The sequence below is a fragment of the Sus scrofa genome, chromosome 4 (genome assembly GCF_054392235.1).
Source record: "Sus scrofa isolate SSC_HxYL_T2T_F1_AM1 chromosome 4, Sscrofa_HxYL_maternal_Yorkshire_Landrace_v2.0, whole genome shotgun sequence".
NCBI lineage: Eukaryota > Metazoa > Chordata > Mammalia > Artiodactyla > Suidae > Sus > Sus scrofa.
This window is the reverse complement of record NC_139386.1, coordinates 116,625,218-116,637,918: the sequence shown is the minus strand read 5'-3', so window position 1 is coordinate 116,637,918 and position 12,701 is coordinate 116,625,218. Positions and strand designations below refer to the sequence as shown.

Below are 12,701 nucleotides of genomic sequence, written 5' to 3'. Positions count from 1 at the left end.
TCAGAGAACTGGTGGGAGTGTTAAGGGAGACCAGTAGAGAAAACGTCAAGTAGCTTGCACCTAGCAAAACTCACTGGATAGACCTTTTGCTGTGTTTCAGTCAGGTTACCGTGTCAGGGTGAGTTATCTAATGATAAGAAAGGAAAATACTTCTGAATGAAAACTGAGTGGTCGGAAGTTCGTGAACAAACAATTACCCTATACCTAACAGTTTTCAAACTCATTTGACTTGTGCCCGGCACTTAATAGAGTCTCCAATCATGACTGCTGTTAGCGTTGTTGTTATTGCCATTATCATTATTATTCCCGGAAGAACGTAGTAAGATCCTATGGCTGATTCTTAAAAGGCAGTCAGCAGTTGGAGAATAGCAGCATTTCAGAAAGCGTTAGCAAAACTTTAAATTCTGGTCCAACAAAGAACACCATTTCCAAATAAGAGTAATCTAGCTGTTTGTTCATTCATTCATTCAACATTCAACCAGAGTTTTTTGAGTAGCCATAGGCTTCTCGAGCTTAAGGGCCATGGAGCGTGGCATCGGGGCTCTGTGTTTGTTCTTAGCTCTCTGGAGCCCTGTGTGAGACCTTCACCTCTGCCCCGCTATTTCCTCCTCTGTAAAAGGGGGATCTCAGTACCTGCCCCAGCAGGCGGTTCTTGGAGCCGAAGGAGCTACCACATGCAGTTTTGTCAGCACGCTTTAGTTGTACGGAATAGGAATCCCTCAGGTTGGCTCATATGAAATAGAACTTTAGTTCAAACACAAGGACATCTCCCAGAGCCCGAGGATGGGAAGCTGCAACCAGACCTGAACTCTCAGGAACTGAAGGAGCTTTCTAGGTCTTTTGGGGACTGTTCTTGACTCTCCGCATTATCATTTTGTCTGTGGACCAGCGTCCTATGCTTGCTCACAGCTTCCCTGCCCTCCCTAGAACTTCAGCTGCTAAGTGGCGTTGGCTTGCTGTGATGCCAGCAGCATCTAGGAGGCAGAGGGAAGCTGTTCTTAGAGACTTTCTCCAAAAAGTCTTGACCTGGTAGGTTTCCCAAAATGTGTCTGTAGTAGTATACGCACAGAACACAAAAACATATGTCTACTCTAGGGCAGAGTGGATGTGCTTCAGATGCTAACTCTTCCTTCCCAGAGGTGGCGAGAACATTCGTTAAAGTCACATAGCACCTTGAGAGACAGGCTGATCCTCTGGTAGATAAAGAGGGACATAGAGCACTTCTAAGTTTTATTGAGCTATGATGCACAATTTACTGACCATCCAATTCACCAGTTAAAGTATACAGTTGAATGGTTTTTAGTATCTTCCCTAGGTGTGTTCAACTATTGCCAGAATCAGTTTTAGGACATCTTCATGTCCCCCAAAAGAAACCTCACATGTGGGAGGTACTCTGGTGGCTCAGCGAGTTAAGAATCCAGCTAGTATCCATGAGGATGCAGATTCAATTGCTGCCCTCGCTCAGTGGGTTAAGGATCTGGCATTGCCATGAGCTGTGGTGTAGGTCGCAGATGTGGCTCAGATCCCATGTTGCTGTGGCTGTGGCATAAGCCGGCAGCTGTAGCTCCACTTGGACCCCCTAGCCTGGGAACCTCCATATGCCACCAGTGCGGCCCTAAAAGAGCAAAAAAAAAAAAAAAAAAGAAGAAAGAAAGAAAAGAAACCTCATATGTGTCCAGTCACAATCACTTCCCACTTTCCCCCAACTCTGTTCCTGCCCCCCAGCCCTAGGTAACCACTAATCTGCTTGCTGTCTATGGATTTACCTATTCTGAACTTTTCATATAAATGGGATTCTAGAATATGTAGTGTTTTATGTCTGGCTTCTTTTACTTAGCATAATGTTTTCAAGGTTCATCCATGTTGTAACATGTATCAGTACTTCATTCCTTTTCATGGCTAAATAGCTTTCCATTGCGTGGTTATATCACATTTTACTTATTCATCAGTTAGTGGTCATTTGGGTTGTTTGTACTTTTTAGCTGTTATGAACAATACTATGATGACCATTCATATATGAGTCTTAGTATGGGCATATGTTTTCATTTCTCTTGGGCATATATCCAAAAGTATGTACTCTTGGAGCGGAATTCTTGGGTCACATGGTAACTCTGCATTTAACCTTTTTTTGCAGAACCACCTGTTTTTCAAAGTGGCTGAACCATTTCACATTCCCATTAGCAGGGTCTATGAGGGTTCAGATTTCTCCACATATTGAGTACTTTTATTCTTTAGCTTCTTAGAATAGGTATTTCAGATGCTGCTAATAGGCAGGTGGAGACTTGCATTAAGCATTTAAGTCTTTATGATAATCACATATAGAGATCCTCTGGAGGAAATGCCTGTTACTGTGGGTGAAAGGCCTTCTGGTTATTAAATAGTTTGGGGTGTCAGGAAGATCAGATGTTTCTAAGCCTGGCATATTACAAGGTTTACAAAATAATTGTTGCCTGAATGAATAAAATCATGAGTGATACATATATTTATTCATGCTTTCTGGTCTAATGTTAAACCAAAGGCCAGAAACATTCTGCTCTTGGAGGCCAGCAACAGGCACACCCGCAAACATCATCGTGACAAACACACGGGAGGAGATCATTTCAGGCTCTTGAACACTACAGGCCTCCGGGAGGGATGGCAGATAAAATGGACCAGAAGAGCAAACACCCACAGGATTGTCCCTTGTGAAGCCCTTGCTTTATGTTTCCATCTTTTCCACTCTTATTTGTGCAGTTTAAAAAGTTTTGGGGAGTTCCCGTCGTGGCGCAGTGGTTAACGAATCCGACTAGGAACCATGAGGTTGCGGGTTCGGTCCCTGCCCTTGCTCAGTGGGTTAACGATCCGGCGATGCCGTGAGCTGTGGTGTAGGTTGCAGACGCGGCTCGGATCCCACGTTGCTGTGGCTCTGGTGTAGGCCGGTGGCTACAGCTCCGATTGGACCCCTAGCCTGGGAACCTCCATATGCAGCAGAAGCGGTCCAAGAAATAGCAAAAAAAAAAAAATAAATAAAAAATAAAAAAATAAAAAAAAATAAAAAGTTTTGAGTGTTGGAGTTCCCGTTGTGGCGCAGTGGTTAACGAATCCAACTAGGAACCATGAGGTTGCGGGTTCGGTCCCTGCCCTCGCTCAGTGGGTTAACGATCCGGCGTTGCCATGAGCTGTGGTGTAGGTTGCAGATGTGCCTCGGATCCCACGTTGCTGTGGCTCTGGCGTAGGCCGGTGGCTACAGCTCCGATTGGACCCCTAGCCTGGGAACCTCCATATGCAGCAGAAGCGGTCCAAGAAATAGCAAAAAAAAAAAAAAAAAAAAAAGGACAAAAAAAAAAAGTTTTGAGTGTTAAAAATTATTTTTAACCTCTCTCTTTATAAAGCAGCAATTCAGCATGGGATGTAACCCAACTCAGCAGTCATTTTATTTAATACTTTCTAAATAGGTAACACCGGACTGTGGAGGTGCACAGATTATCAGAACATGGCTTCTCCTCTTGAGACCTTTTATAATTACAGTCTTTCTTCTTGTTGTGTTTAGGTTTTGATCAGCATGCAACTGATGTCTGGTGACCCATGTTTTAAAACGTAAGTCGATGCTCAGCAAATGAGTCAGTTATCTGAAGGTGTGATAGTGCTTTGTTTGTTTCAGTGTTCACATTCGTATTTTGTCATGCTCGTAGGCTAATTCCAGTCAAGGCCTAGTTCCTCTCCTCAGACACTGACCTGACCTTCACAGAAGTTATCATTACTTATTCCCAAACAAACTCTCCACACTCTAAATTATTTAAGTTATGAGTCTTTTGTCATCTTCAGGCTTTGGGTAAAATTATACAAGTTAAAATTTTTAATTTGACCTCTGTGGACTTATTCATGTCGTCACCAAATGCCTGTAAAGTGCCATGTGCTAGGCCCGAATTTAGACACTCAAGGAACAGCAGAGAAAAAAAAGCAGATCAAGTCCCTGACATCTTGGAGCTTATCTTCTCAGAGGCAAACAAACAGCAGACTAACGAGTAAATACATAGTATAAAGGTGGTGACGAATGCCTTGGGGAAAAATAAAGTGGAGTAGGAGGACCATGGCGCAGAGAAGTATTGCTCTTTTATGTAGTCAGGGAAGTTCTTCCTGGAAAAGGTGGTATTTGGGCGGAGACCTGAGGGAGGTGGGAAGCAAGCCCTGCAGGTATTTGGGGAAAGAGCGTCTGAGGCAGAGGTAACGAGGACAGAGGCCTTGCGAGAGGAGCGTGTGTGGTGTGTTCAGGTATCTACCAGGAGACCAGTAAGTCTAGAAGAGAGTGAGGAGGAGGAGGGTGGGCGGAGGTGAGACGGAGTCCTGTAGACCATCACCGTAATTGTCTCCTGGGCCGCTTGTAAGCTGGGTGAGATAAAAAGCTCCTGGAGGGTTTGAAAAACAGAGGAGGGGAGTTCCCGTCGTGGCGCAGTGGTTAACAAATCCGACTAGGAACCATGAGGTTGCGGGTTCGGTCCCTGCCCTTGCTCAGTGGGTTAACGATCCGGCGTTGCCGTGACCTGTGGTGTAGGTTGCAGACGTGGCTCGGATCCCGCGTTGCTGTGGCTCTGGCGTAGGCCGGTGGCTACAGCTCCGATTCGACCCCTAGCCTGGGAACCTCCATATGCCGCGGGAGCGGCCCAAAGAAATAACAAAAAGACCAAAAAAAAAAAAAAAAAAAAACAGAGGAGGAAAATCAGCAGACTTAGGGCGACTGGATAGAGAATAGACAATCTGTGGGAGCAACTAAGGGGCCAAGGGCAGATATAGGTAGACGAAGGCTGTTTCAGTCATCCACGGTTGAGGCCTGGGTGACTAGAAAAATGCTGTAAATTTATTGAAATGACAGAGCCTGCAAGAGGAACAGGTCGGGAGCTTAGATGCTGGGCGTGTTACGTTTGAGGTCCCTATTTAACATCCAGCCAGGTATTGGGTAGGTAGTTGGGTACCTCACTCCAGGGTTCAGGGGGAAGCCCAGACTGGAGGCATAAATCTAGAAATCACGACATCATCAGCACACAGACTAGTTAAAGCCAAGAGCTTTGATGAAATGATCTAGAGGGAAGGAGTATAAATAAAGGAATGGACCACGACGGAGTGAGGCGTGGGACACTCGGGCGTGTTAGGGGTTAGGGAGGTAAGGAAGGACCCGCAAAGGAGCAACCAGGGAGACAGGAGGAAGGAACCAAAGGAGAGGACTGTCCTGAAACCGGGCGAAGAGTGTGATTCCAAAAGGAGGGCGTGATCACGAGACTGTGTCACTCTACCGCAGAAGGACACGGACGATGAGGGCTGAAAATTGACTTTCGGGCTTTTCCACGTAGAAACCACTGGCAACTCTGACAAGCGCTGGTGGGATGCTTTGAAACCATAGCCGTACTGGAGTGGGTTAAGGGGAGTCTTGGTGGAGAAAAATCGGAGATAGTGAGTATAAACAATTCTTAGGAGGAGTTTTGTTGCAAAAAAGAAACAGAAAAACGAGGTCATACGTCAAAAGAGGATGTGGGGTTAAGGACAGCTCTTTGTTTTGGTGTTTTGTTTTGTTCTTTCTAAGACGGGAGACAGCACAGCATACTTGTCTCCTGATGTCAGTGGTCCGGTAGACAAAAACGTGGTGCAGAGGAGAAAAGGGACAAGTGCCAGAACAGTGTCCTTGGATTGTCAAGAGGAAAGAGGGCAGGGACTATGGCTACAGATGCAGATACAGGCGACGTGGAAAGTATATGCATTATTTTCAAATTGCTCCTGATGCCTTAGTGACGTAGGAAATAAGCTAGTCATTGACAAGCAGGGACAGGGAAGGTGGAGGTGGATGTGACGAAAGAGGAGAAAACTGTGTGGTTTTCAGAGAATGAGAGAGTGAGCTGCATGGAAATAGGCAGCAGAATGCCCGTCAGGGATCTTGAGACACTTACTCATTAAAAACGAAAGTTAATAAGATATCATTTCAATATCTGAGCAAAAATATATTTTGAAAAGTAAACAGTTACTTCCCTGTGCATCAACTGGATGTTCTCAACTAGCAGCCTCCTCTTACTTACATACAGTTTTATAAAGATGAAAAAATATATATTTAACACAAATCAATTCTTGATTAAAATTATGTATTTTCCTGTAATTTATGCATCCTGTGATGTTTTCTCTCAAATGATAATCTCCTAGCTTCTTTCTTCATTTCCTGCTATTTTGGGACTAAACAATTTTTGGTTTCTTAGGTAACAATATGTTTTCCTAGTGGAATCCATTTAGGTTAAATGAGAAAACGAGCAGCAAAATTTAGAAGAAGAAAATGTATTTATCCTCCCTTCTTAGGAGGTCTTTATAAGTGTTCCCTTTCTGGCCCTTTCTCTGCCATTGTGTGTCTCTATTTGTGAAACTCACATACTGAGAAGCTCAAAAATAGATCATCTTATGTTCTATATTAGCTCCACAAATATAATTCTGATAACGTAGAATTTATATTTATGGAGAAAGACCTTTTTTTTTGGCTTTTTAGGGCCGCACCTGCAGCATATGGAGGTTCCCAGGCTAGGGGTCTAATTGGAGCTATAGCCACCGGCCTAACACCACAGCCACGTGGGAAGAGCCACTTCTGCGACCTACACCACAGGTCACGGCAACGCTGGATCCTTAACCCACTGAGCAAGGCAAGGGGTCAAACCCGAGTCCTCATGGGTACTAGTCTGGTTTGTTAACCACTGAGCCACAATGGGAACTCCAAGAAAGACTTTTTATAACTGGTTAAAATAAACAAATTTTACCTAATCCCAAGGAACATAAAAGTATTTCTCAGGAGAATCAAACCCCCAATATTTGATTTAATCTTTTCTTTGAGCATCTGAAATTGTGCAAGTGTTAGTGGAAAAGGGGCAGCTCCACCATATGCATGCACTTCCGCACACTGGGTGTAACTCGAATAGAAAAATGTTTGAACTGCTGATGTGGAAAGTAAATTCTTGTTACCAGGTTGTGTTGCCGTATATATCAAATATGTAAAATCACAATGCTTAAGAGCCAAAAAGAGTGTTGGAAAGTTGTCTGGTCCAGTGATTTTTTTTTTTCTAGAATATTTAGCCACACAAATCCTTTGCGCAAATTATGACTCCCATATATAACATTTTTCTATCGAGGGGACAAAAAGTGTAGTATCCTCCTACCCCCTCAAGTCCCTATGGGAACCTCATGAAGCCAGTTTTACCTGTGTTGGTATAATCCAGGGTCTCTTCTTACAGGTGGGGACCCTAAGGCACAAAGCAGTTGAGTGACTTGACTATTTGTCTGTAATAGCTGTTAAAGAACCACACTGAGAGCAAGGAGCCCGAAGTAGAAGTAGGCAGACTAGCGAGGAGACTCACGCAATCATCTAGGAAAAGGTGTGAAAGCCAAGGTCAAGTAATTAGTGCAGGCGGAGAAGAAGGAAAACTAGTGAGAGAGCATCTGTGGGGTTTGGAAATTGATTGGATATGGGGAAAAAAATGAATAGGAAGGAGACAAAGGCAGTGTCTAGAATTCTAGTTTTATTAACATTTTTCTCTTATTTTTAGCGGAATATAATTGATTTACAATATTGTGTTAGTTTCAGGTGTACAGCAGAATGATTCAGTTATGTGTATTTTTCATATTATTTTCCATTATAGGTTATTATAAGATATTGAAGGTTATTCGCTGTGTTATACAACAAATCCTTATTGCTTATCTATTTTATGTATGATAGTTTGTATCTGTTAATCCCATACTCCTAATGTATTCCTCCCTTTCCCCTTTCGTAATCATAAATTTGTCAGTAAGTCTGTTTCTGTTTTGTATATAGACTCATTTGTGTTAAAGACGCCACATATAAGTGATATATTTGTCTTTTTCTGTCTACTAAAGTGTAATATTACTAAGTGTAATATTCTCCAAGTCCATCCGTGTTGCTGCAAATGACAATTTATTTCATTCTTTTTAATGGCTGAGTAGTATTCCAGTGTGTATATATATGCCACATTTTCTTAAGTCAGTCATCTGTTGATGGGCTCTTGAGTTGATTCCATGTCTTGGCTATTGTAAATAGTGCTGCTGTGAGCATAGATTGGGGTGCTTACTATGTCAGCATTTTTACCTGTACTCTCTTCTAGGAGTTTTATGGTGCCCTATATTATATTTAGGTCTTTAAACCATTTTGAGTTTATTTTTATATATGGTATGAGGGAGTGTTCTAATTTCATTGATTGACATGTAGCTGTCCAGCTTTCCTAACACCACTTGCTGAAGAGACTGTTTTTTCTCCATCATGTATTTTTGCCTTCTTTATCCTGGGTTAATTGACCATAGGTGTGTAGGTTTATTTCTGGGCATTCTGTTCTGCGCCATTAATCTGGATTTTGGTTTTTGTACCAATACAACATTGTTTTGATTACTGTAGCTTTGTAGAGTAGTCTGAAGTCTAAAAGGGTTATGCCCCCACTTTTGTTCTTTTTCCTCAGGATTGCTTTGGCAGTTCTGGGTCTTTGTGCAGTTCCTGCTATGGCACCATGGGTTAAGAATCTAACTGCAGCAGCTCGGGTCACTGTGGAGGCATGGGTTCAATCCCTGGCCTGGCACACTGGGTTAAATGATCCAGCATTGCCACAGCTGCAGCATAGTTTGTAGCTGCAGCTTGGATTAATCCCTGGCCTAAGATCTTCTATAACCCCCAACTCCACCCCACCCCTAAACCAAAAAAAAAAAAAAAAAAAAAAAAAAGCAGCAGCAGCAGCTCAGTGTTTGTGATTCCATTTAATTTTAGGATTTTTTTTTTCTTTTGGCCGCACCTGTGGCCTGTAGAAGTTCCCAGGCCAGGGATCAAACCCAAGCCACAGCAGCAACCCAAGCCACTGCAGTGACAATACTAGATCCTTAACCCACTGAGCTATATGGGAACTTCAGATTTGGGGATTATTTGTTCTAGTTTTGTGGAAGATGTCGTGGCTGTCTTGATAGGGATTGCTCTGGGTGGTATGGCCACATCAACAGTAGTCTTCCAATCCAAGAGCGTGGGATATCTTTCCATTTCTTCGAATTAGCTTCAGTTTCCTTTATCAGTATTTTATACTTTTCAGTGTATATGTTTTTTCACCTCTTTAAGTTTATTCCTAGGTTTTATTTTTTTACTCATTTTAATTGGGACTTTTTAACTTTTTTCTATTCCATTGTTAGTGTAAAGAAAGGCAGTTGATTTCTGTACAGTAATTTTGTATCTTGTTGCCTTGTTGGATTCATTCATTCGTTCTCATAGTTTTTGTGTAGCTGCAGAGTCAGTATTCAAGGATTCTAGTTGGTGACTTTTAGATTGTGATGGGATTCACAGAGGAAGGGAATATAAGAAGAAAGATTTGGGGGAAGAATATGAGTTAAGTTGGACAAAAACTTGTAGGGTAAATACTTAAATATCCCAATAGGATATACTGTTTTGCAATTTAGGAGACCCTGGGATAGGAGTAATCTATCAATTAACTAGATTTGATGGCAGTCTTAAATGTCTCTATCCCAAGGACCTGAATAGCCTGAGGATCCCATTGGAACTCATACAGTAAGATTTTAAGGTCAGCTTCATGATCCCCTATTTTATTTCAAGTGACCAAGGAATAGTTTCTAGGAAGATGTGATTTTCCTCTAGATATCAACCGCAAAAGATAAGGGATGTTTTCTTAAAAAAAAAAAAAGGTTAGACCTCAGTCTGGCCCCTCCCTGTTGCACAGCTTCTACGTGGAGAGAGGAGTCTTGAATGAGCCAGTGAAAGTATATCCACCACCTACTCCCAGAGAATCCAGCCCCCAAAAGCAAATCTGTACCGGGGCTCTTTGTAGACTCTCCCTGGGGCAGGTGCAGTGTCTACAGAGAAGGTAGAAGATAAAAGCATGGATAATTTAGGTAAATGGAGCCAACAATCGGTCTTGGGCGCTGGAGCAGGAGGCATGAGGTAGCCCCTCCAGCCTCAGCTGCAGAGGGGTCTGTGCCTCCGCCTCCACCTCACAGGTACACCCCCACCCAGCCTGAGGCCTGGGAGTCGAGCTGGCAGCTGGAGCCCCTCCACCAACACTGCCAGACACACACGTCTCTTTTCCCGACTCCGTGGAGATGGGAGGCCTTTCTGATCTCACTTTTTTTGTTGTGTAAAAATCCCTATTTTCCCTCCGTGAACTTTATTCAAACCTTGAGGCTGTTCATACATTATTTGTTGATTTTTGTCATTTTCATCCTCAAAGAGGCAGCAGCATCACCAGGCACCTTGCTAAGGCTGTGTACTGCCTATACAACAGTCTCTAACAATGTTTTCAAACCTTCAGATGTACCATAAATTCAGTACTGATCCTTGGAAATATTTGTTTACAGGCCTCCTTCTACATCAATGTCTATACCGATTGCTGGTGAATCTGAATCTCTGGAAGAAGATAGAAAAGGTGGAGAGACTCTCAAAATTCATCTTGGGATAGCAGGTATGGCTGTGTCGCCTACTGGTTTTTCAGTTTATAAGAAGTGGTACTACTACTTGATAACCTAAAAGATTCAAAGTTGCTCCCAGATTTAAAATTCTCTGGGCATATACAACTAGAAAGGGGCCAGTTAAGTATCAGCAGAGTTTTAATTATTCAGTTTTTGTTTAAGCCAGCACTTCATGTTGTCTCATGGGTGTGTTATGGTCTGACCGACTAAGAGCTAAATGTCGCGGTGACCAGCACTGTATGCTTCCGCTCCCCGCAGGACACGGGACCCCACGGGACTTGGCCCATCCCCCACGCCGGGCAGCCCTGCCGGCCACCTCCCAGGCGCTGCTTCTCTTCGGGGAATCACACACCCTCTTTGTCAGTGGTTTCTGAACACCAGTGCACATCAGAATTCCCTGGTGGGCTTGTGAAACCATAACAGACACTGCAGCCAGAGTGGTTGATGAAGTCCTTCTGGGTTGGGGCCCAAGAACTGAATGACTCATCTCCCAGATGCTGCTGCTCCTGCTGCTCGCCCCCTGGCCACACCCTGAGAGCCCCTTCTCCAGGTGCCCTCCTGGCCGTAGACAGTCTGCTCCCCAAGTTAAAAGCAGGCAGGGGAATGTCAAAGTGACTGAGAGAAAAGCACTCACAAGCTCCCTTTTTTTCTCCCAGGCCATGGGACCAAGGTTTTTATTCAAAAGAATGAAAAGAAATTATCATGTTCACCACTTTTCGCATTAGAAGGATGAGGTGTTTTATACATAATGAAGATAATGGAATTTCCTGACATGGGAACTTTGTGTACTTTTAACTCTTCCAGTAGCTCCTTCCGTTCACTAGTTGAATATTCTGAACTCATGCTCTTATTGGAAACCACATGTTTCCTCATTAGCCCTGCATCCTTCTGTCTGCTGCTCCTCCGTGGGCTCACACTCTCCTTCCCCCACCCGCTTTCTCTCACACGTTTTATAGTGAAACTTCTAGGAAGAATATTCTGCCCATTTACCTCTAAGCACACGTGCAGCCTGGCTTCTCCGCTCTGCCCTCTCTTGTCCCCTGTGGGCAGTTTTCTGCTCTCATCTGAATAAATTGGCTCTTTATTCTTTCTTGAAGCTTTCTCTCCCCTGGCTTCCACCTCTCTGACTGTTCCTTTTTTAGCTTCTCGGAGGCTTCTTTTCTTCAACCTTCCTCTTAAAAGGTGGGTGCTCTGCAGGGCTCGGCTCCCTCCGCTCACTATCCCTGGTCCGTGTCGTCTGTCCTGGGGTGTAACTCTCATGTACCTGTAAATGCTATCGTGTAAATATGAGTTAATATGTTCCATTTACAAATGTGTGCTGCCTCCAGATCTGTCTTGAACTCCAGCACATGTTTCCAGACGCCTTTGGAAAGGTTCACTTGATATCATATGAGACTGGCATCCGTCTGTTTATCTTTTTGCCTCAGCTAGCCTCTAAGTGCTTCATGTTCAGGTCTTAATATGTCTTTGTGTCCATAGCAGAATGGCCAGGGACACAGTAGAAATTCAGCGACTAGGGACTGGACATCCTAAGGTGTTTCGAGTTCCACATACCCAGCACATCTTCCTAACTCATCCTCCTGTGTTTTCTAGCTCAATATTCCTGACACACACTTCTAGTTAGTAATTAAGTACTGTCATTTGTGTCTGCTAACCATCTCCCAGCTGGATTATTATAGAAGTCCTGGAGTTCCCGTCATGGCACAGTGGTTAATGAATCCAACTAGGAACCATGAGGTTGTGGGTTCAGTCCCTGGCCTTGCTCAGTGGGTTAAGGATCCGGCGTTGCTGTGAGCTGTGGTGTAGATTGCAGACGCGGCTCGGATCCTGCGTTGCTGTGGCTCTGGCGTAGGCTGGCAGCTACAGCTCCAATTAGACCCCTAGCCTGGGAACCTCCATATGCCGCGGGAGCGGCCCTGGAAAAAAGGCAAAAAAAAAAAAAAAGCTACCAGATTATTTCCCTCCTTAAACTCATGGAAGGTCCTTCATTAGTAGGCACCCGCTCATCTCTCTTTCCTTCAATCGTCTACACCACTGCCCTGTGTGCCAACTTTACCAAACTTTGCTTTTCCACAGACAAGGCAAGGCTAGACCCACCTGATCTAGCTGAGGAATTCCTACGCATTGTTAGCTGGAGTTAACCTCCTCTGTGAGGTCTTTGCATTACCTGGTAGTGTTTGATGCACTTGTCCTTTGGAGCTCTTGATAGCTTTTTTTTTTTTTTTTTTTTTTGGTAG

The 12,701-nt window shown here is 43.8% G+C and overlaps 1 protein-coding gene across 1 annotated transcript in view; it reads left to right on the top strand.

Annotated features, from left to right (window-relative positions):
* EEIG2 (EEIG family member 2) overlaps window positions 1-12,701 on the top strand; it is a 75,014-nt gene that overhangs the window by 48,173 nt on the left and 14,140 nt on the right. Inside the window, exons 5-6 of the mRNA XM_021090109.2 lie at window positions 3,530-3,576; window positions 10,354-10,457. Of these exons, the coding sequence (XP_020945768.1) occupies window positions 3,530-3,576; window positions 10,354-10,457 (151 nt within the window). The remainder of the gene's footprint in view (window positions 1-3,529; window positions 3,577-10,353; window positions 10,458-12,701) is intronic.